Genomic DNA, 22,211 nt, shown 5'->3' with positions numbered 1-22,211 from the left:
ATCTACAAAATGATTATAGCAATGGCATCTACTTCACAGAGCTGCTGTGAGAATCAAAAAAAATTATGAATGCAAAAGCACTTTGTAAACCTTAAAAATATTACATAACTGTGAGCTATCATTATTATTAAAATGATCATCATATAACACCAATCTCTGAATACTGATAATATGTGTCTTCTACAGACAAGATAAATCTCACTGTATATCCTATCTGTTCATTTTTTCACTTCTCTTTATTTACTAATAGTCACTGTCCCCCCATTATCATCTATTGACAAACTGCAAGAAAAATCACTAACAAGCAGACAGAGTCGATAAAAGAGATGTTCAAGCTACAAATAAATCTAGGGTTTAGTTATATTAATTTCCAGCTTAGGGAAAATTCATAAATTGAACATGTCTGCATTGCACAATGGACCTTAGTGAGCAAAAAAAGGTAAACTGTATGTGGAGCTGGAAGGGATCTCAGAGAGTCATCTAATCCAATCAAACATGAACATAAGTAAGAATGACCAGCACGACATACACAAGCGGTCATCCAGCTTTTACTTGAAGGCTTTCAATACAGGGGAATCCATATCAAAAAACAGCCCTTTGCACTTTTGGCTAGCAATAATTTTTAGAATTTTTTTTCCTAGCATCATGCCAAAATCTGGCTCTTTGCAGGTTCTATTAATTATTTCTACTCTTACCCTCTGGGATTGAGCAGAACAAGTCTAACTAATCTTTCTTCAACAAGACAACTGTAAAATACTTATAGATGCCATAATGTAGGTAGGCCATGTGGTATGATAGAAAGTAGATTTTGGAGTCAGAACTCAGATTCAAATATGAACTCTTCTACTTACTAACAAGTTGTACAACCTCGAACAACATTCTAGGTCCCAGTTTCTCATTTATAAAATGAGAAAATAAGATGAGATGATCTATTAGGTCCTTCCTAGCTCTAAATCTGAAGCAGATAGGTATCTCAGTGGATAGAGTGCTGGGCCTCGAGTCAGGAAGACTTGAGTTCAAATCCAGCCTCAGATACTTCCTAGCTGTGTGACCCTGGGCAACTCACTCAACTTCTGCCTTAATCCACTGAAGGAAATGGCAAACTATTCCAGTATCTTTCAGAAGAAAACCCCAAGGACAGTACGGTCCATAGGGTCGTGAAGAGTCACACGCAACCAAACAACAGCTTAAAATCTATGACCCTATGCTCCTCTTAAATCATCCTTACTTCCTTCAACTGATCTTGATATGGCAAGATCTCATGGTCCTTTACTATCAGCTAAATCAAGGATTCTTAACCCCCCTTTTTTTTAATGCTATGCACCACTTTGCCAGGTTGATAAAACCCTACTTAGAATAATTTTTAAATGATTAAAATAAAATACTATGGATTGTAAAACAGTTATGTTAAAATAATTATCAAAATATAAAACACACACACACACACACACACACACACACACACACACACTTTCACAAAGCTAGGTTAAGAATTCAGTCTAGGTGCCCTCTAGCTTATCAATGGACTTCCTCAAATGTAGCAGCCGGAATTGAATACTTCAGGTATCTTCTGACCAGGGCAGAGTACAATAAAACTATCTCTTCCTTATTCCTTTACAATATGTCTCTCTTCATGCAGCCAGAGAACACATTAGTTAGTTTGTCTACCATATTATAGTGCTTACTCAAATTGTGCTCACAGTCTACTAAAACTTCAAATCTCTTTTGGCAGATAAACTGCTCTCTAGCCACATCCCTCCCCACCCCACCCAGCTTGAACATAAACAAAAATACACATAGGAAATGATCATTTCCCTACTTTGGCTGGTGTGTGGGTGTTTAAGGAAGGGGAGAGATAAGGCTCAGTCCAGACTATACAAGGACTGGAATGTGGACCCCAAAAAGAAAGGGAGTCACTAGCTTGCTATAAGGGTGCAAAATAGCACTGGATGGAAAACAGATCAAGTGAAAGTTCGCAGTTTCTACATGAGAGAGGTTACTATCTCACATTCTATGGGGAGCAGCTGCTGTTGTAGCCGCAGCAATTGCTTCACAGATTTTCTTCTTCAAAAAGTGCAAGATACAATGATCACTGCAGGAAAAAAAAATCATTTGGCTGAGTCTTGATGGTAGAGAGACAAAGAGGAGTCATTCCTCTTTTGTGGAGAGTGTGTGGCCCATGGATGGGGAACCTGTACCCTCGAGACCACGTGTGGACCTCTAGATAATAAAGTAAAGCTCTTTGACTGAATCCAAACTTCACAGAACAAATTCCCTTAATAAAAGGATTTGTTCTGTAAAACTTGGACTCAGTCAAAAGGCTGCACTCAAGGACCTAAAGGGACGCATGTGGCCTTGAAGCCACAGGTTCCCTAACCCTGGTATGGCACATATTTCTTTAATGCACTAAAATCTTTAACAAAATTTAAATGTTTTTAATAAATTTATGTATGTATACTTATGGTAATAAATGATAAAAATAGCATTTATGATTTATAAACTTCTTTTTTAGTTTTCTTTACCTATGTACAGTATTTGTGATTTTCCCCAGCACCCTGCAAATCTGCAAAAATTTAGTTACCATGGCCAACCCATGAATAACAAAAACCTCAAATGTGAAACCTACAAATGTTGAGGGATGACTGCATTTCTATTCCTCACCAAAATCAATTAATGTAATAATTAGAAAATATTCTGAGAAATTTAGTTTCCTGATTGACCTTTCAGGCAATCCCTCTATCAAATACAAGTTGAGACCTCAGGGAATAAAATAATCAAAATAAGTTATACTAAGAAGGAACAAAAAGTTTATGACCAAAAAAAAAGTAATCGAATTTTGGAATTTGATTTTGTATGGGCTTAAATCATATCGACAATGAAAAACATTTGAGACTCAGAAAATAACATTGAGGAAAATGTAGAATTAAAAGGTTCACCATTTCATCAACTACTACTACCACAACATTTTTTCCAACTTTATTTTTGCTAGATAACAAATCTAGACAATGAAAATACAGGTATAATTATTCTAAAGTAAAAGATACAATCAATTCAATTATCTCTGTATAGATTATTGAAAAGAATTTCTCTCTTTTAACTAGCACACTTCTACAACATCTCTCCATAATAATGTGCTTGGAGAATGTCAACTAGTCCCCGTCCCCCCCATATATTTTATTTATTTCATTAAATATTTCTCAATTAGATGTAAAAAAATTTCTTTAACATTCATTTTTTTTTAAATTTTGAGTTTCAAATTTTCTCTCCCCCTCCCACTCCTCTCCTCTCTATTAGAAGGTAAGAAATTGAAGTCAAACATCAGCCAGGTTGAAAAAGAAAATACATGCTTGGGTCTTATTAATGGCTTTTGAAAAGCCAATATGAGGAAAATCAAGATAAATTATTCTTGCACATTCTGCAATGTGAGGCAGATTGAAGAAGCAAATTTTGGTCTTTAAGGATCTTGCTTCAATGGCAGAGGACAAACATAAATCTAGTAAGAGTATGTGGGGGAAAAGGACAACAATAACACGGGCAGCTAGGTGGAATAGCGAATAGAGTATCAGACCTGATTTCAAATTTGGCCTCAAAAGCTATGGCCAACTCACCTAACCTTGATTGCCTTGGTTTCCTCATCTACAAAATGAGACAGACAAGAAAAGGCAAACCACTCCAAGAAAACCCCAAATGGTGTCATGAAGAGTCAGACACGACTGAAAAACGACCCCAAAACATAAAACATATTAGATTTTCCAAAAGTCTTAGTGTAGTTTTCAGCTTCAAAAGCTTAAAACTGTCTCAAGTTTCAAAAGTTTAAAGCCGCACTAAGACTTTATATATTCTGTTTGTCCACCTTATAAACTATATTTTCTCTATTCCCATTTGGCTTGTCTAAAACTTGTCTTTTCTGTTTTTTACAAAAATGAGTATGACCTATATTCAGATCAACATGGCATATATTTATTTTCTAAATTAGTTTTATTCCTTTTAAGTAAGATATTTAGACAACAAAGTGTTATCTAGGTTAAATAAAAAATAGTAGTAATGATAATAATGGTAATAGCTAATATTTATATATCACTTTAAGGTTGGCAAAGTACTTTACAAACATTAACTAATTTTATCCTGACAACTACCACGGAGAGTATAATATGATTATCTCCATTTTACAGATGAGGAAAATAAGGCAGACAGCAGTTAAGGGACTTGCCCATGGTCATACCACTACTAAATGCCTGAGGTGACATTTGAACTCAGGCAAAACTAGGTGGTGCAGTAGATAGTGTCAGGCCTGGAGTCAGGAAGACCTGAGTTCAAATATGGCCTCAGACACTTGCTAGCTGCGTGACCCTGAGCAAGTTACTTAACCCTGTTTCCCTCAGTTTCCTCATCTGTAAAATGAGCTAGAGAAGGAAATGGCCCACCACTCCAGTATCTTTGCTAAGAAATCCCCCAAAAGGGATCATAAAAAGTCAGAAACGACTAAGAGCTACTAAACAACAAAGTATACATGTTGAATTCATCAAAACAGCTCCTGTCTTCGGACGTTCACACAAGCCAGCATGCAGGGCTTCCTTCCTCATCTCTATATATAAATTTGTTATCTTGCTCCAAGCTTCAGCTGAGGTTCTATATTCTCAAAGAAGACTTCTTTGATCACCCTAGCAGTTATCTCTCTCAGTTCTCCCTGTGCTGTCATTTGTGTTCATGTTATATCCCCACAGTAGAAGGTAAGCTTGTTGAGTACAGGAATTGTTCCATTTGTGTCTTTGTGAACCTAGTAGTTAGCAAAAAGTGAACATAAAAAGAAGAAGCTAAGACTGAGATGGACCTTGAAGGATAAGTACCATTTGGATAGGTAAAAGGACAGAAATATAGTTTGCTTTCCCCCAGTAAGGTTAGAGAGGGCAAGATCTTTACATTATTTTTGGTTTTTATCCCCAAAATAATTTAGCAGTGTTAGGCACTACATTAATGCTGAATTAAAAAATAGACCACACAGTAACCAATCTAATGAGAATCCAGCATCAAACTATCATATTCAGAAAAAGGAATGCAAGCAAGTATTTTGCATTATAAGCAACGTTATTTTTGATTTTTTCCTTTTGGTTGCAAAGTACTTTGGAGAGAAGAGAATATTTCTAAATCTTGCCTATCAAAAAGCTAGAATATTATCTGCAGCAACTGAAAGACTATTTAGCTCATTATTACCTGATCTAAATCTGTTTTTGAAAGTCTTCATAATAATCAACATCTTAAATTTATTTTATAATGAAACAAATACCATTGAAAATTTTTTACCTATCAGGACCACATTAATACATTTTTAATAATTACTCACATGCCAAGAATAATCGTGATTGTTGTCTGTAGGCAATGGAATCACTAATAGGTTCTGAAGAATAAATGCAGCCTACAAAAAGGAAGAAAACATCAACACTGCCATCTTGCTGTCATATCAAAAGTCATCAAAGTGTATTAATTTGTTAACCAAGTATATCATAGATCAATTGCAAATTAAGTTTACAACCTATGGCTCATGGCCATCAAGAATAATGATGATTATCTCAATTTTATAGATAAGATAATGACCTCAAGAAAACCACAATTATTCTGCTCAGCCAAATTCCTTTTCCTCTTTTAATATTTAGTATTTTCAAAACAAAACTAAAACTATGAATTATCTCTACTAAGAATCATTTAGTCACTACATGTCAGTTTTCTAAAATCAAAATACTACATATGCATAAAAATGTCCTCTCAATAAATATTTTACTTCAAATATGGAACGTGAAATAAAAAAATTAATATAATATATATTAAAACTTACTCAGTGAAAGCAGCCAAAATTATGATATCATGTTATCACTTCTGATTAGTGAATGTGTGGTTCAAAAGATATAAACTAATTTTAATATTAATCCCAGAAAAAAAATTAAGGTAGTAATTCTGAAGTTTTATATATATATATATATATATATATATATATATATATATGTATATACATAACTCTGTAAGACTAACATATATTACACATAGGCAAGGCTAGCTTTTCACTAAAAGGCAAGGAAATTGTTCCTGAGATTTAATTGGTCCAAAAGACTGAAGCTCAACCAGTTGACACAGTTTCCTGGTTGCCTCAGTGAAAAATACCAAGATATAAGAAATTGAAGCTCCTCAGGCTTGACATATTTTTCTATGTCACCATTGCAAATGAGGAAACATGGGGACCTGCACCACCTGGACCAATGCTGAATCACTGCTAAATATCTTAGTATAAATAAGCTAAATCTCCTATAGTAAAATGTTAAATGATCTATCAGTGTCCCATTTCATTCTAATTCCATGTCTGCCTCAGAACAACTATAAGAATGTAGAAAGACAGACAGATAGATGGATGGATGGATGGATGGATGGAAGGATGGATAAACAGACAAATGTCTCATAACTTTAACTTTCCAGAATGGACAAAATTTCTAAAAAATTCACCAGTTCTGCAAGAGGAATGGAATTTTTTCTTTAATGGAATGTGCTGAAGTATGCCCAGTTTCAGTGGAATATCAACTAGATTTAGAATCAGAAAAAAATGGATTTAAATACAAGCTGACACTTCCTACATAGGGAAGCAGCTTGGTGTAGAGAAGGAGTGTTGGATTGGGGTCAGAGGACTCAAATGTTCAAATATCAACTGCTATGTGACCTTGAATAAGCCAATTAGCTTCTCAGGGCCTGAGTGTTGACAATTATCTAATGAGATGGTTGAACTTGTTGATCTCTAAGGTCCTGGATTTATATCCTGTGATGATTCTATGAATCCAATTATAGTTATGCCTATAACCAGCCAATTAACTAGCACTTATTAAGCTCCTACTATGTTTCAGGCAGAGGCAACTATGCAGTTAGATGACTCAACGGATATGGCTCTGGGCCTGGAGTGAGGAAGACTTGAGTCCAAATCCAGCCTCAGACACTCACTAGCTGTGTGACCCTGAACAAGTCACTTAACATCTGTTTGCTTTAATCCACTGGAGAAGGAAATGGAAAACTACTCCAGGATCTTTACCAAGAAAACCTTATATGGAAAACCTCCAATACAACTGAACAACTGAACCATAACAACAACAGTAAAAGGGCAGCTAAGTGGTACAGTGAGTAGAGCACTGACCCTGGAGTCAGGAGGACCTGAGTTCAAATTCAGCCTCAGACACTTCACACATGTAGTTGCTGTGTGACCTTGGGCAAGTCATTTAACCCCAACTGCCCTGCCAAAAAAAAACAAAACTAACAACAGCATGTGTCAGGCTCTGTGTCACTGGGGATACAAAGAAAGGCAAAAGACAGACTCTGCCCTAAAGGAGACAGAACGTAAACAACTATACACAAACAAGATATACAAACTGAAAACAAACAAAATAGGGAAGATGCCCTCATTAGTAAAAAAAATACCATTAGTTTTTGTTCCAGACTTTTAAACAAATAAAAGTCATAAAAAGGTAGCCTGGTGTACTGAAAAATTCATTGGACTTCTGGATCCTAACCGTAATTGTCTGTATGATCATTAATTCACTCAGTTTCATCAGTTCTCAGTTTCATCAGCAGTAAAGTGAAGGGGCTGGATATATGAAAAGACACCTCCTTCCATTCCTTTGTACATGTGAGGGGCTCATAGGTATAAAATACTGAATATAACATCAGATTTTTTTCTAAGTATTGATTTGATTTTGCTGATTTTCTTTTCTTCTTGTCTGTCTTTTTAAAATTTCTTTATTATAAAGGATGGCTCTCTGGGAGGAGAAAGGTGGAGGAATACAGGCAGAAATCTAAGAAATTTAAAAAGAAAACAATAAAACCCTATTTACGAAAAAAAAAATTACATACCTATTACAATGAATATAAAATCCTGAATGAAATATGATTAACAAAAATGCTAATACAGTGTTCTCCCAAGATCGAGATGGATCTATATTAATAGGTATTAAACAACTTCATTATGTTTTAGAGACAAGTTAATGTAAACACTGAGTATGTATCACCTTAGTCTTCAGCTGTCTCTTGTTATTCAGTCATGTCCAGCTCTTCATGATCCCATGGACCACAGCATACCAGGCTTTTCTATCCTTCACTATTTCTCAAAGTCTGTCCAAATTTATTATGTTTGTTGTTTCCATTACACTATCTATCCATCTCATCCTCTGACAACTCTTTTTCCTTTTGCCCTCCTGTCTTCTTATTATGTGGCCAAAGTACTTAAACTTCAACTTCAGCATTTGATCTTCCAGAGAATAACCTGAATTTCTTTAAGTACTGGCTGATTTGACCTCCTTGCTGTCCAAAGGACTCTCAAAGTCTTCTTCACTACAATTCAAAATTGTTGATTCTGTGGAGCTCAGCTTTCCTTACAATCCAACTTTCATAGCCATACATTGCTACTGGAAAAACCATAGCGTTGACAATACAGAACCTTGTCAGCAAGGTGATGTCTCTACCTTTCAGTGTGCCGTCCAGATTTGCCATAGTTTTCCTTCTAAGGAGCAAGTGTCCTAATTTCATGGCTATAGTCACTGTCTGCAATGATCTTTGAGCTCAAGAATCTAAAATCTGACACTGCTTCCATTTCTTCTTCCTCTATTTGCCAGGAAGTAATGGAACCAGTTGCCAAGATCTTAGTTTTTTTGGTGTTAAACTTCAAGCCAGCTTTTACACTCTCCTCTGTCACCCTCATCAAGCACTTTCTGCCATCATAGTGGTATCGTCTGCATATCTGAGATACAATTAAAGGCTTTAGTGTAGTCAATGAAACAGAAGTAGATGTTTTTCTAAAACTCCCTTGCTTTCTCCATAATCCAGTGAATTTTAGCAATTTGGTCTCTAGTTCCTCTTACTCTTTGAAAACCAGCTTGCTCTTCTGGTAGTAATTCTTGATTCATGTATTGTTGAAGCCTAGCTTGCAGAATCTTAAGCATAAATTTGCTGGCATGTGAAATGAGTGTAACTGATTGTTAATTTAAACATTCCTCAGCACTGCTCTTCTTTAGGATTGGGACATACACTGATCTTTTTCAATCCAGTAGCCACTGTTGTATTTTCTAAATTTGCTAGCATATTGAGTGTAGCATTTTAACAGCATTATATTTAAATAGCTCAGCTGGAATTTCATCACTTCCCCTAGTTTTACTGTTAGTAAAGTTTCCTAAGGCCCACTGGACTTCATTTCCAAGATGTCTGACTCTAGACCAGTAACCACCGCATCATGATTATCAGTGGTGTTAAGATCTTTCTTATATAGTTCTCTGGTATGTTTTTGTCACTTCTTCTTAACCTCTTCTGCTTCTGTTAAATCCCTATGATTTTTATCTTTTATCATGTCCATGTCTGCATGAAGCTTTCCCTTGATATCTCTACTGTTCTTGAAAATATCTCATCTTTCCCATTCTATGTTATATTTCTTTGCATTGCTCTTTTAAGAAAACCTTCTCTCCTTGCAATTCTCTGGAATTTTGCATTCAGTTGGGTATATATTTCCCTTTTTCCTTTCCCTTTCCTTCTTTCCTCAGCTATTTGTAAAGATTCATCAGCCATTTTGCTTTCTTGCTTTTCCTTTTCTTTGAAATGTTTTGTTGTTGCCTCCTGAACAATACTGCAAAGCTTTGTCCACAGTTCTTCAGGCACTCTACCAGATCTAATCCCTTAAGTCTATTCATCACTTTCACTTCATATTCATAAGGGATGTGGTTTAGGTCATACCTATATGGTCTGATGGTTTTCCCTTTTCTTCAATTTAAGCCTGAATTTTGCAATGAGAAGCTCATGATCTGAGCCACAATTAGCTCCAGGTCTTGTTATCTACCTTTGGCTGCAAAGTATATAACGAGTCCCTCATACTGACCATATGGTGATGTCAATGTGTAGAGTTGTCTTTGGGGTTGTTGAAAAAGAGGGTTTGCTATGACCAGAGAACTATCTTGACAAAATTCTATTAGTTTCTGCCATGGTTCATTTTGTACTCCAAGGTCAAACTTGCCTGTTATTCCAATTATTTTTTGATTTCCTACTTTAGCATTCTAATCCCCCATGATGAATGTGACTTTTTTTTGGGGGGGGTGATTTCTCAAAGATCTTCTTATAGGTACTGTGATGTTGAACAGTTTGCCTTGGATTTGAACAGACAGCATTCTGTCATCTTTGAGATTATATGTCAGTACTGCTCTTCTTATCCTTTATTAACCATCAGGGCTACTCCATTTCTTCTAAGTAATTATTGCCTGTAGTAGTATATGTAATAATCACCTCAATTAAATCTGCCTATTCTGAACCATTTAAGTTCACTGACACCTAAGATGTCAATGTTTCATCTTTCGATCTCCTTTCTGACTACATTCAGCTATCTTGGTTCACAGATCTTATATTCCAGGTTCCTATGCAATACAGATCTTTATAGTATCAGACCTTCATTTCATCACCAGAAGCATCCACAGCTGAGCTTTCCTTGGGCCTTGGCCTAGCCACTTTATTAGTACTACAGCTACTAGTAGTTAACCTCCATTTTTCCGCATTAGCATATTGGACCCCTTCTGACCTGAGAGGTTCATCTTCTGATATCCTCTCTTTAATCATTTAATTCTCTCCATGGAGTTTTCTTGGCAAAGATATTCAAGTAGTTTACCATTTCCTTTTCCAGTGGATCCCCTTTTGTCAGGGCTCTCCACTCTGTCCTGTCTATTTTGGGTAACCAAGCTACAGCATAGCTCATAGTTCATTAAGCTATATAAGCCTTTCCACCACAACAAGGCAATGATCCAGGAAGGCTCTAATGTGCATTAAATAGCAGCTTTTAAAGCATCAGAAAATGTTACTTCAAGTGTGAACTACACAAAGTACAAAGCACCAAGAATTCTACCACCTATGACCAAATTTTAAATGATATTTCAAAGAGAAAAAGCCAAAAATTTCCATTTTTGTGAGTTGTATATGAGATTAAATTACTGAATTAATAAACTTTCAAATGAAATAAATGAATAAAATAGATGACATACCTCTCTGCGAACCATACTACATTCTGAATGATCTAGAAGAATGTTCACCACCATGGCCCAAAGTCCACCAGAAATGTTTTGACAACTGTTGGCTAAGGCAATACATCCATCTTTATCAGAAGTCAGAGTTGCTCCTATTGCCAGGGAAGTGAACCTCACCTATTTAATAAAATAAAAATGTGTTAAACTAAACAATCTTACCTTTTTATCAGTTTCTACAGGTTTTATGATATTTCAAACAGAACAACTATGAACCTGGTTCAAGTATTCTAACATAATCAAAAGCTGCTCTTGTTTGGACTTCTCCATCATACTTTCGGGAACCTTCTTATACTGCAAGATCCTATCAGCTGTGACATTCACACATCTTCAGTACCATCTGCTCTTGTGACCCCTCTAATTGGAGGGCAAAGTGAAGAGTTCCTCTAAAAACTTTTTTAAGATGGGAGCATAGACTAGGCATCTAAGCAGTTTCCACATGGCTGCACTCTTTTGGACTTCTCCATAATGTGTGCAGACAGGTTACTCCCTCCCTTTCAGCTTCCTTTTGTGTGTTGTCTTCCTGCATTAGATCAAAAACTCCTTGCAGACAGAGACTGCCTTTTTTTTTCTTTTGGTAACTATATCCCCAGAACTTAGTACAGTACTTGACAGACAACAGGCACTTAATAAATGTTTCCTGATTAACTAACTGAAAATAGAACATGTAAATGAAATCATTATTTAGGAATACATGTTAAATGATTACTAGGCTGCTTGCTACCTAGACAAAAATAACTAAAAACAACTTTCACAAGCTGACTAATGAATTATTTTTTTCTAAGGATCTTGAAGGAGTCTATTATTGTTTATTAAAGTATCCACAGGGACACTGGGCAATATGTGTTCTTAATCTACTTGGTGGGAATGAGTTGGTCTTTCCCCCACTTCAGTACATATTGTACAGAATAACACCTAAGGGAATGAAATAAGGAAGATAATTAGACTATATAAATATATAGAAAAGAAACTCATGCTACAGGCCACAACTTTAAGGGCACTCTGGCAATGGATTTTTAAGAATGCTTCGACATCCTTGAAAATAATTAACACAATTCATAATCATTTTGAAATCCCAAACTATCTGAATATATCAATATAGAAAAATTATTTGACAAAGTACAACAATAATTTACACCAGAAACTCTACGAAGCATGGTCACAGAAGAATCTTTTTAAAAATGTTTAAAAGTACATATCTAAAACCAAAAGCTAGCATTATTAGCAATGGATGAATACTAGAACTTTCTTAATTAAAAAAAGGCAACAAAAGGAGAAAAACAAATATGCACGTTCTTTTACCACTGTTATATGACATAATTGTTTTAGAAATGCTATCAACATCAGTAAAACAAGCAAAAGAAATTAAAACAACAAATATAAGTAAGGAGACAAAACTCTCCTATTTGGACAATGACATAAGGGTTTACAAAGATGACCCTAGTGAGAAGATTAATATTGATCCTGTATCTTTTTTTTAATTGATCCTATTTAGAATTAATTTTGTCCAGTAATTGCTTAAGTCATGGTTCTTTGCTCTGATTCAGCTGGTCTGTAATGGGTTAAGTTTAAAGATCCAGCTCTCCTGCTAATCACTGATCTATTCCTGTCTCAAGGAATTTAATGGACCAAAGGGGATGTGTGTGAAAACAGGGGGTTTGGGTCTAATATTTTTACACCATCTTTACAATAATTAGCACTTCTTAGTCTCATGATAGAAGGGGGTATGGGGGTAGGGTCACTGCAGGCCCCCATTACCAAACTTCCAACCAATCATGCTGTTCCCAGTGCCTCAGCCTTGTAATCAATCATGTTATCCTCAATCCCATGTCCTCTACCCTGTTCTGTTCTTTGTTCTATAATGTCCAAAACCTATAAAAGCGGAACTGTTCATCTGTTCAGGCTCTTTGGCAAAAATGGAAGCAAGCTACTGATCCCTTTATTGACAGGAAGCAGGCTCCTATTAATAAATGTTATCTTTCTGAGAGAATTGCTTCAGTTTATCCTTTCATTAAGTTTCAATCAGGATGCTAGTAAATGAACAAAGAATCAAATAGAAACTAAAAGCTTCAGTAAATTTTAAAAAAAGATATAAAATTAACCTCCAAAATCAAGAGCACTTCTTCATAGCAATAACAAAAACGAAGAAGAAATAATAGAAAGGAAGATACCAATCAAAATTACTACAAAATGCATTCAATATTTAGGATCAATCTTACCATAACATACTCAAGGCTCATGTGGTTATAATTTGGAAAATTTAAATAACTGGAAAAAGAGTTGTTGCTCACAATTGAGCTATGCTAATAAAATAAAATGACCTCACTATATAAATAAATTTATAAATGCACTACAACACTTAAACTGCCAATTACAAAATTAATTTCAACTAGAAGAGGCTGCTTGAATCTCAAGGGAAATAGTGGAAAAAAAGATAAGTATAACGGGCAAATAGCACTTAATAACCTCAAGCTGTAATATAAAGCAATAATCATCAAAAAACTGTTAGGTAATGATTAAAATATTGAAAAGTAGAGTAGTGTCATAGAATAGATAAGCAAGAATTAGAAATAATACAATTCAATGGCCTGCTGTTTGATAAACCAAAGAATACAAACTACTTGAGGGAAAGACTTCCTATTTGACAAAAAGCACAGGGGAAAAACGGAAAGCAGTTAGGCAAAAAATAGACTTAAACCTTATACCACAATAATTCCAGATGGATATATGACCTAAATGTAAAAATTCATATCATAAAAATGTAGGAAAATGGATGAAGATGCCTTTCATAATTATGGGGGGTTGGGTGTAATTTTTAACCAAAAATATAAGAGGTACAAAAGATAAAATAGAAAACATCAATTACACAAAACTGAAAAGCTTTTGCACAAATAGAAGGAATCCCAGTTCCCAATGAATGAAGGCATAAGTTTTCATATTGAAATGTTAAAAATGGTAAATTCTGTTATAATGCTATAATGAAAACTGTTATAAATGATATACATCTTATCCCCAGATATTGTTGAAAGAAAATTTGTTGCATTAGAAACATTACTTACATAAAACTTTTTAAAATGAGAATTTATAAGCAAAATTTAGATGCTTTGATTTTTAAAGCTGGGTATTATCTTTTCTTCTAAAATTAAAAAAAAATCAGTTTACTTATTCTTCTTTTATATCACATTAAAATCTGATTATATCTCCTTCTCACCTCCCCTAACAAATGAGTCTTCCCTTGTAACAAAGATTTTTTTAAGAAAAAAATAAATAAAATTTATTAAAACCAGCTGACTCATTAAATGTGTTAAACAGTACATGCACTATTCCACATTCTATCTCTAGTGAAAGAAGAGAGATACATTTTCTCAACTCTATTCTAGAGCCAAGATTTTTACATTTTTGGATTTTATGATTTTATAGTCACTTTCTTTTTCATTTATATTGTTGTCATTGTATTTGTTGTTTTCCTTGCTTTGCTTCTTTACATCAAATCATATAAGTTTTCTTATGTTTTTTTGATTTCCTTTCATAAGGTGAAATAATATGTCTTTACATTCATTTACCACAATTTATCAATTCCCTCTCTAGTTAGCACTTCTTTGCCATCACAAAAAGTGCTGCTATGATCAACCTAATATTTAAGGAAACTTTCTTTCTACCTTTGACCTTCTTGGGGTAGATGCTTAAAACTGATATCTCTGAATCAAACTGACATTTTAGCCACTTTTTTTTTCTGACAATTCCCAGCTGTTTTTCAGAAAGGCTGAAATAATTCACAGCTTCATCAACAGAGGATTGGTGTGCCAGTCTTCCTATATCCCATCCAACACAGACCAGGAGTTCTACACAAATCACAGCAGCAGGAACAGACATCTTAGGAAGTAGAAGATAGCAGGAAGAAATATTTTGGGAAAGGGACTAGAGAGGAAAATAGTCCCATAGAACAGTAACAGCTGAGAAGAGACAGTCCTAGAATCAGTAGTAGGAATAGAATGACAGTAACTTCAGTATGAAGATGAGTCTCCAAATGGAGAAACTGTTTATTGGTAAAGAATGCTATAAATTAGGTTACATAGTGGGGTTTCCTGTGGGATTGTGTGATCCTTTTAGTTTAATATCTATATTGTGTGTATATATATATATATATATGTATAGGTATGTGTCTAAGTGAATGTGTATGTGGGTATATGTTGTTTGTCCTTTGTTCCAGAACAGGACCATAACATCAAGAAGTTGATGCCATGACATGCAAGTGAACTGGATTTAAGTGAGGCAGGGCTGTGCAAAGTAACTGCCCTCACTCTGTCCTCTGGAACCATTTGGGTCCAATGGCAAGATATGGATGAGGACGACTAAAGATGACCCTGGACACAGTGGGAGACTTTGGCCTTTTTAAGTTAAGGTCTTTTCCAGGTCTCAGTTTGGCTGAGGCTACCCTTTTTCGGTGATTAAAACTAAGTGAGAAAAGAGGCAAAGAATGGTCTTTATTAATTAGTCAAAAAACAAAAACAAAATCAATCTGGGAGGGGAAGACCCTCAGGGTTTCTGGCTAAAGCATAAACAACTGCTATTTACACTCACTCTGAGACATCATAGCCAAGACGATGCCCAAGTAAGGCTTGGGCTGAGACATGTGTGTGCATGTGTGCATATGCGTATGTGTGTGCACACACGTATATATGTATGTGTATGTATATATGTACATGTGTATGTAGGCATATATTTATATTTAAGTAAAATCACTGATATATTTCTACATTTGAAATTTTTTTTTATTTTTATACCTTCACACATGATAAACAAAAAAAAATCATAAAAGTTGAGATCCTAGTTTTATACTAACCTCAGGATCCCTGTCAACCCATAATGGAATCAACCAAGCCAGTCCCTGTTGGGTAAGATTTTGTTCCTCACTGTTACTACCATAAGGCAAGGACCACATTGAAATCCAATCCTATATTAAAAAAAAAAAAGAACAATGAGCTTTAATAAATCCTTAATTTTCAAAGTGTTCGACAATGAAGTAAAGAGAATATAGAATAATTCTACTTTTAAAAATAACAAAAAGGTAACAAACAACATTCAGCACTGCTTTAAAGTCATTTCAATCAAACATTTTTAAAAACCATGCACTCAGATTTGTAATTAAAATCACAGGTACATTTTTCCAAATATGATTATGTAAAACTGAGTTATTCTATTGAATGCAGTTATTACTTTTTAAAAATAAAAATGAAATGAAACCCATATTTTATTTAAGCATTTCCAAATTCTATATAACATCTTAACTGAAAATCACTTTGCTTTATAAAAATGAAAAGAATAGAGAGATGTTTTCACGTAAGAACAAACTACCAGAACTCTCATAGCATTTCTGTTTTTTAAACAAACTATACAGATGACAAGCTAAGGGCAGCTTTGAGGGCTCTCACCAAGATATTGGCCTGATTCATCATCTCATGGGACAAATGTAACAAGCAAAGAACTGTGCTCTTTGTGACACCCTTTCCCATGAAGGACATAGCAGTTCCTCCCCGCTCCACATAGAAGGAAGAAATGACCTGAAAATCAAACATAAAACAATCTCATGGTAGCTTACTGTGAGTGGTATAAAAGATAAGAAAACAAAATTCAACGAATTAAATCCTGACCACATAAAGACAGAATATTCTTTTGAAATGTACTTTGACTTCAGAATTTGGGTAAAAGACACATGGTATCCTCCTCTCACAGAATCTTGGGAAAATTAATGACATTGAGATTTAAAACAGACTTGTCACATTGCTTAGGCCTCATATTGTCGACCTGGTTCTTACTTAAGTTAAAAATCAAGTAACATCAGTTATTTAAACAAATAACTATTTAGACATCAGAAAAAGTGAACCACAGGTGATTAAAAGAATATGGGACATAAGTCAGGAGATGGAGGTTCAAATGTTGGCTTCTCCACTTACTTAGCCATATGACCTTGAGTAAGTGACTTCATCTCCCTGGCAGTCTCCTCACCTGATAAAATAATACTTACTACCCACATCACAATGTTGTTGGGAGGAAAGTGTTTTGCAAAATGTAAATGTGTTGTAATTTTTAACAAGATGAAGAGATACAAAGAGCACTAGACTGGGAATAAGGAGATGTACATTTAAAAACAAGCTACAATAATTTCTAGTTCTTTGACCCTGGGCATATCATAAAGACAAAGATTTTAGAGGTTGAGGGGACCTTGGAAATAATTTATTAATAATATTAGCTGGCAATTATATAAAACTTTTAAGGTTTTCAAAGTGCTTTTCAAATATTATCTCATTTTATCCTCATAAAAATCCTGGGAGGTAGGTGTTATTATTATTATCATCTCCACTTTATAGATGAGGAAAATGAGACACAGAGAAGCGACTTGCCCAAGGTAACACAGTGAGTATCTGAGGCTGGATTTGAACTCAGACCTTCTTGACTCTAGGTACAGCACTGTGTCCTCTGTGTCATCCAGCACCACATAGTTCAACCTTTTCATTTTGCAGATGAATGACTAAGGACTAGAAAAGTTAAAGTAAAATATGCAAGGTCACAAAGGAAACAAGGCTGATATTACCCCCGATAAGGAGACTAAATCCAACTCTCCACATAACTGATGTGGCAATACTTATAACTATGTATGACCTTTGGAAAAACATTTCACCTGTAACAACACCAGTCTCCCCATCTCTAAAATCAGGATAATAACACTTACACTACATACCTTAAACAACTTTTGTGAGGAAAGTTCCATATAAACCTTCAAGTGCAATATAAATGTGAATTGTTCTGTTTTTAAGAGATGTATAGGATCTTTTGACTATAATTAATCCCAATAGATTGCTCCAAGCTCAGTCACAATCACTTTTAATTTGAAATGCTATACTGAATGTCCTATAATCATAGCATACAACATGTGTGACCATAACAAGATTGCATTTTTTTCCTCTACTTGGGTAACTTATCAGCTTGGTATCTCCTATTTCTGTGAGAAATTATCCAAAGATTTGGAATAAATCTTAATAAGAAATACATTTGAACTTGAAATGGAATCCCAAAGTGACTTGGAAATCCTTCTATTTATTAATGTTCTTCCCTAAGTGTTTCTAAGAAAACAAAACTTAAATTTATTGTAGTCAAGCTATTTTAGGGACTATTTTCATTTATTAGCACAGGGTAACCAAGAGTTTGTGAGATACTAAAAAAATTCTGGAAAAAATAGAACATTCTTGATGTACTGAAGAAGTAACAAAACTATTATTGGGTATAAGACAAAAATATTGCAGGTAAGACTTTAAATGAAAGATTATATAACAATGAATGCAACAAAATAACAATACCAACTTGAAATCAATCCAATGGTCAGACTCTTCTTTCTCCTTCACTTAAGTCATATTCTATATGTTAAGCTAAGGACTGAATGTCTATTCAACTAAATTATCAATATTTATACTATTACTTATTTAATATAAAAGGCAACTAACAGTTCATTAAACACTATATTAAAAAATAAGGAAAAGAATGCTAAAATTTGTATTTTATTTGTATTTATGGGGAAGATACAGAGTATCTCTACATGTGATGACTGAAATGGGTTATGCCTATTATAGATGTTTGTTCTCATTCTCATCTGCAAATAATTAATATGCAATCCTGAATTAAAAAAACTAAATTCAAAGTTCTAGTTCCTGCATCTTTAAAAGTTATCAGAAAAACTACCAAACACATGTAGCTATTGTGAAAGTTTTCAAAAATCAATAAAACTAAAACAAATACCAAAAACAGGAATAATGATTCTAAGCAACAATTACAACAGTAATAGAAAATACATCTACCTCAAGAAGGCCTGACAGGTATTTTGTACAAACGGAGAAAGGCTCAGTTACAGTAGAATGAGAACTCCATCCTGGGACCGCTGTGATATGAACCATTCCTTGTAATGTTCTCTCCAGGGAAGGCAGTCCATAAAAATGAGGCGCATCTGTTACTCGCAGGCATTGTAGCAGTTTGAGAGCCAGCTGTGTCTTGAAAACGTAAATAAGTTCCAAGGACTTCCTATGTATACAAAAGGGGAAAAAATCAACTACAACACAGGTGTAAGTCAATTTAATGGGCCATTTTATTAGCTGTACAGAACTACCTGTTACTCATTGTTATCATAAAGGTAAAAAAAAAGATGCAAAAAAAATTCTTTTCATAAAGCAAATATTCTTAGGTAAAATAGTAAACTACAATCAGAAGGCAGAACATCTAGTTAAAAAAAAAGGAATAATATATTGGGAAAAAATAGCAATCACTTACTACAACTAAATATAATGACAGAAAGTGAGAGTGAAACAGTAAATATTATGCCTTGGACTTTAAAAACTTGAACTCTTGAGGATTAAAAAAAAGTCCCCCAAAACCATATTATTCATTTTAAAACTTATTTAGTTGAAAAATACAACACATAGTGATGTCCTCAGAATTTTTTTTAAATAGTGCTTTAATAAAAGTTAACACCATTATGAGCAATGTACCAGTATAAAAGAAATCTTCTGGAAGTCGAAAACTACTAAGATGACAGAGTAAGTAAAAGGTAACCTAGGATGAAGCTCTTCCTCAACTATCCCAAATGCCAATACTCAAATTCAACAGTTCAGGAAGAAGAAAGCTAAAAGAGCTCGCTACAAAGTAAGTAAAGGAAAAAAAAAACCTAAATACCAACTCATCAGTCTACCACTCCTATTGTTCCCACCCTCGTTTCAACCCCCTCTCCCACAGCCCATGACTGCACTAGATGACGGCGCTTAATGCAATTTTAGGCAAAAAAAATTTTGACTTAATTTTGGAGTGCTTAAAGCTTGCAACCAAAGTGTCATATTCAACTCCTCAGTCTCTCTCACCCCACTCCCAACCTCCCCCATATATCCAATCTGTTGTCAACACCTGTTCACTTCACATCTGAAACATCTCTCTAATACATTCCCTTTTCTCCTCTAAATACTGCCACCACCCAATGCAGGTCCTCAGCTCCTCATGTCTAAATTATTGCAAGAGCCTGCTTGCTTCTTCTTTCATGTCTCTCCTCACTCTAGTCCATCCTCCATTCAGCTACCACAGTGATTTTCCTAAAGCATAGGCCTGACCATATCAACACACACACACACACACACACACACACACACACACACACTCGATGAACTCCAGTAACTCCCTATCACTTACAGGATCAATTACAAAATTATAATTCTTCAGTTTGGCATTCAAAGTCCTTCATAACCTAGACCCCTCACCCACCTTTCCAGTCTTTTTACACCTTACCCTCCCTCCCTCTAAGCCTCCAAATCTCTTCAATTCATTGACACTGATCCTCTGGCTATAGCTCATACAAGATACTATGTCTCTCAACTTCAGGTATTTTCACTGGCTATCTCGAAGCCTAGAATGCTCTACTTCCTTATCTCACTCTCCTGGATTCCTTGACTTCTGTCAAGTCCCGCTTAAATCCCACCTTCTATTGGAAGCCTTTCCCAACACCTCTTGATTCTAGCACCTCCGCTCTGTTGCTTATTTCCTATTTATCCTGTATATAGCTTATTTAAAAACTGTCTCTCCCATTGGATTGTGAATTGCTCGAAGGAAGCATCTCTCTTATTTCTCTTTGTATCTATCCCCAATGCTTAGCACGGTGCCTGGCAGATGATAGATGCTTACTACTGCGGAAATCCCTTTACTTGTCTGGTTTCTACTTTCCAGTTCTACTTGTCCGTTTCCTCATCTGTAAAACAAGGGGACTGGAATAGTTGGCCTTGAAGGTTTCTTTCAGAACTAAATCTATGTTACTATGATTACATGATAACCCGTTGTGTACAGCAAGGAAAGGGGAAAAGAAAGAAATCCAAGAACAAAATTATTAAAAGATATCCTTTAGGACTAATCTGAGATGTGTAGGACAGTCTAGAACAGCATGCTTCAGACCTCCAAACTGTATCCAAATTGGGGGAAGATAAGAAAATTCTCCAGATTCTTCTTCTTCCTCCTCTTCCTTCTCCTTTCCCTTTTACTTCTCTTCTTTCTCCTTTTCCTTCTCCTCTTTAGACAGGCTTGCCAGCTCTCTCTCTCTTTTTTTTTACAAGAAAAACATTCCATCTCTGGTGATACTCTCCTTTTAGGAGGGTTCCAGGATGATGATTGTTGGATAACAGGATGCTATCTATTACTTCCAACTCCAAATCTACACTTTGAGATCATTGAGTATAAAAGCTGGTCAAGAAGCATGACGACTATAAGGTGGTTATAGAAAGTCTTATCTATGACAGCAGGTGCTATGAGGTGGTTTGGCACTAGGTAAACACTTAACTATGAGGTCACTGTTGAGGAAAAAGGGGGGACATCATCAGCTCCTTTTAGATGCAAAAGTAAAAGAAAGCAAGAAACAATTAACATTTATAGGATACTATTCAATTAATATGGGCAGGAGTCTTCCAAGAGAGTTCTGCTTTTTAAACTGCTGGTGACTGCCAGGAGAATGACCTTGAGTTGTTCACTTGGAATATGAATCCAAAACCTTATGGAATCTACATAAGGTATTTTCTCTTGGATTTCTAGATAGGAATGCTAGCTCAAATTCTATAAGGGAGGGGGCATAATCTTCTAATAAACAAAGATCCTAACAAGTGAGGGGAAAAGGGTCTTAATTATTAATATAAATGTGTGTACACATTTATATACTCTTTAGCAAGCCATATCAATTCATTTACACTCCCAGATGGAAGGACAACATTTGTAGCCGGAGAAATTGAAGAGGCACAGGAGTTCTGGGCCTTAACAAAGAAAGAACTGGCATTTAAAGAAAAGATACCATGGGGGTGTGGGGTGGGGGAAATCAACCCAGTGACTTACAAATAAAATGTGACTAAAGAGGAGAAATGAACTAACAATGAAAGAAAAGAGGGATCTAAATGAATAAATACTTCCCAATAAAGGAAACTAAGTCAAAATCCCCAGAGAAAGGAGATATTTCAACAAATCCTACAAGGGCTCTTAAAATAACAATGGAGCAGAAAATGCAGAAATAAGGGGTGGGGGGAACAAAATATGGCAATTTAGGTGACTCTAAATATGGAAGTTGCAACTGTCTCT

General features: G+C 35.1%; 1 protein-coding gene across 1 annotated transcript in view; it reads right to left on the bottom strand.

The window, feature by feature from the left end:
• Positions 1-22,211, bottom strand: part of RTTN (rotatin) — a 212,488-nt gene that overhangs the window by 90,766 nt on the left and 99,511 nt on the right. The window contains exons 28-32 of the mRNA XM_036763559.1: positions 18,923-19,142; positions 16,505-16,633; positions 15,916-16,026; positions 11,034-11,192; positions 5,342-5,413 (exon numbers count right to left, since the gene is read on the bottom strand). Of these exons, the coding sequence (XP_036619454.1) occupies positions 5,342-5,413; positions 11,034-11,192; positions 15,916-16,026; positions 16,505-16,633; positions 18,923-19,142 (691 nt within the window). The remainder of the gene's footprint in view (positions 1-5,341; positions 5,414-11,033; positions 11,193-15,915; positions 16,027-16,504; positions 16,634-18,922; positions 19,143-22,211) is intronic.

Source organism: Trichosurus vulpecula, chromosome 1 (assembly GCF_011100635.1).
Source record: "Trichosurus vulpecula isolate mTriVul1 chromosome 1, mTriVul1.pri, whole genome shotgun sequence".
NCBI classification, from domain to species: Eukaryota; Metazoa; Chordata; class Mammalia; order Diprotodontia; family Phalangeridae; genus Trichosurus; species Trichosurus vulpecula.
This window is presented reverse-complemented; position numbering and strand designations above follow the sequence as displayed.